This window comes from Penaeus japonicus, unplaced genomic scaffold (genome assembly GCF_977035675.1).
Source record: "Penaeus japonicus unplaced genomic scaffold, GWHDUDI00000001_assembly GWHDUDI00000013, whole genome shotgun sequence".
Taxonomy (NCBI): domain Eukaryota; kingdom Metazoa; phylum Arthropoda; class Malacostraca; order Decapoda; family Penaeidae; genus Penaeus; species Penaeus japonicus.
In genome coordinates this window covers 28,755,309-28,757,808 of record NW_028234415.1, presented here as the reverse complement: position 1 = coordinate 28,757,808, position 2,500 = coordinate 28,755,309, and the positions used below count along the sequence as shown (strand labels likewise).

Below are 2,500 nucleotides of genomic sequence, written 5' to 3'. Positions count from 1 at the left end.
GCGACGGTGCTCGTTTCGGCCTCGTGGGTGTGCGAGCCTGTTGGATTCAAACGGTTCACCTCGGTCGCCGGGGAACCTGGAACCATTAACCAATTGTTAGTCGTGTCCTTATGTATTCTGCGCAATGAATTAATAGAGATGATTTTTTTAAATAATAATGATAGATAAAATTAGAAACTAAAAATTCAACTAGATTGTTATAAAGAAATATTATGAATATATATCAATCTTGAACATATACAAAAACTCACCAGCGAGACATTCTAAATCGACATCGACCACGCAGGTCTTAATGCAAGTGGCTGCCACGTGATCCACCTTACTAAGATCGACGTCGAATGCAGATTTGATCGAGTAATTGACAACCCCCACCGGGGCTGAGACCGAGAACACCAGCTTCGAGGTCTCCCTCTGCCAGTTGAGGACGGCGGTGTTCCAAGTGTCGGAGGCGAAGAAGATGAGGAAGGTCGAGGCAGGCGACTGCTGGAACCTTATTTTCATCTCCATCATCACCACTTCGTTGTACTGAAAGATATTTGGAAATGAGAAAGTGTACCCCATAGCTCTCTTCCGTTTTCTCTCTTAGGAAAACGGGAATGTTTGAACTGACCTCGGAGTTACAATAAGTAACCATTTATTCTTTCAATAATCAGAAGAAATGGATTCTCGACTACAGCAGGTGTCTTGAAAAAAATAACATCAATGGTTTTGTCTCATTGCACTTAAATTGATTTATGATAAATAAGAATCGGACTCTATAATTGCGGGAACTGATTTGATAACGAAAACAACGACTCTGCATTAAAATCACAGAAGCTAAACGCTAGGATAACGAATGATGCCTTTCATCTGACTCTTAGAATGCCGTTGGTAAGTCCATGTCTATTTTTCAATGAATGAATGAATGATCACACAACGCTGCGTCGATTTCAGTGTATTAAGCCGCGCCACTGACAGGAAGAAGGTGATATTATCTAACCGGATTTCCGCGTCGCTTCCGCCAAGATGGTCTCCTTTCGGTTCTTGGCTGCATTTACACCTTTTAATATTCACAGCTTATTCACTCGCTCTCAAAGGATATCTTTGTATGTTTAATCGTATTTGACTAAAGGTCTGGCGATGATGATTATAATGATAATGATAATAAAGATAATAATAGTGATAATTATGTTAATAATTATGATCGTATTGATGATAATGATTCTAATAATAATGATCATATTATCATTAATATTGATAATGATAATAACAATAATAATAATGAAGGTAATAATGATAAATGCTAAAATGTTAATAATGATGATTGCGATAACAATAATGATGATAATGATAATGATGATAAAAACAATGGTAATATTAACTATGATAATGATGATAATGATAATGATAGTAATGATCATGATGATGAAGATAATGATAATAGTAACAATAATAATGACAATAACAATAATGATAATGATAATAGTAATAATTATGATTATAATAAGACAGATGATAATAATAATAATGATAATGATTTTAATGATAGTGATGATAATGATAATAGTATCACAATAATGATAATGATAATGATAACGATAATGACAATAAGAAATTATGATTAGTCTCATTATTGTTGCTACTATTATTGTTATTATTGTGACTATTGTTATCATTTGCCATTATCATTATCATCACCATTATTATTGTCATTATGATCATTATTATCATCAATATTGTTGTCATTACTTTTTAAAATCTATATCATTATTACAATCATTATCATCTTTACCATTCCTCTTCTTCTTTATCGTCGAATGTTTATTATCATCATTATTACTATTATTAGTAATGTTATTACTGTTATAATTACCATCATTATTAATAATAACATTATCATTATTATCATCGTCCCTATTGTCGTTATCAACATGCTTTGGGCAGCGAGGGACAAACCTATCGAAATCAAAACTGTATTCCAAAGTATCTCAATCAATGGATATGAAAAAAAAGAATTATTAGTCCAATTATCAAAACAAACACTGAGATATCCCAGACCTTTTAAAAGTCAATAGAAAACGCGAACCTACACGCGAAAGACGATAGAAAATAACTCACCGAAGAATGATAGGTGAAAGAGAGATTGACGACAGGAACGCGACTCTGGCTGAGGGTGATGTTGAAGGACGCCCCGGGGACGTCGGGCGTCTTGATGGCTGCATTCACCGGCCAGTGATCAACGCCCGCTTCTGTCCTGCTCTGGCTCTTGCATGCGCCTGCCCAGGTACCTGCAAAGACAGCGACTGTCAGCGTCCAGGTACACATATTACATCCCTATGAACATGATTACCCACACGTACAGCGAGGCCGTTGTATCTTCACATAGATTTGAGTCCGTGTATACAGGTGCACAGGTCAGGTCTGCAAACATTAGCTTTTCAGGCGAACGAGAACATGTCACCTGTTTCTTTGCGAACTACGTGAACACTCACGTATTAAACATATAGGAAAATAAATGTTT

The 2,500-nt window shown here is 35.7% G+C and overlaps 1 protein-coding gene across 2 annotated transcripts in view; it reads right to left on the bottom strand.

Moving 5' to 3' along the window:
• Nucleotides 1–2,500, bottom strand: part of LOC122257972 (uncharacterized) — a 10,753-nt gene that overhangs the window by 1,073 nt on the left and 7,180 nt on the right. For both annotated transcript variants that reach the window (XM_043023601.2, XM_086543382.1), the window contains exons 2-4: nt 2,098–2,267; nt 252–525; nt 1–76 (exon numbers count right to left, since the gene is read on the bottom strand). The exon at nt 1–76 is cut by the window's left edge and continues 1,073 nt beyond it. In XM_043023601.2, coding sequence (XP_042879535.1) covers nt 1–76; nt 252–525; nt 2,098–2,267 — 520 coding nt within the window. The remainder of the gene's footprint in view (nt 77–251; nt 526–2,097; nt 2,268–2,500) is intronic.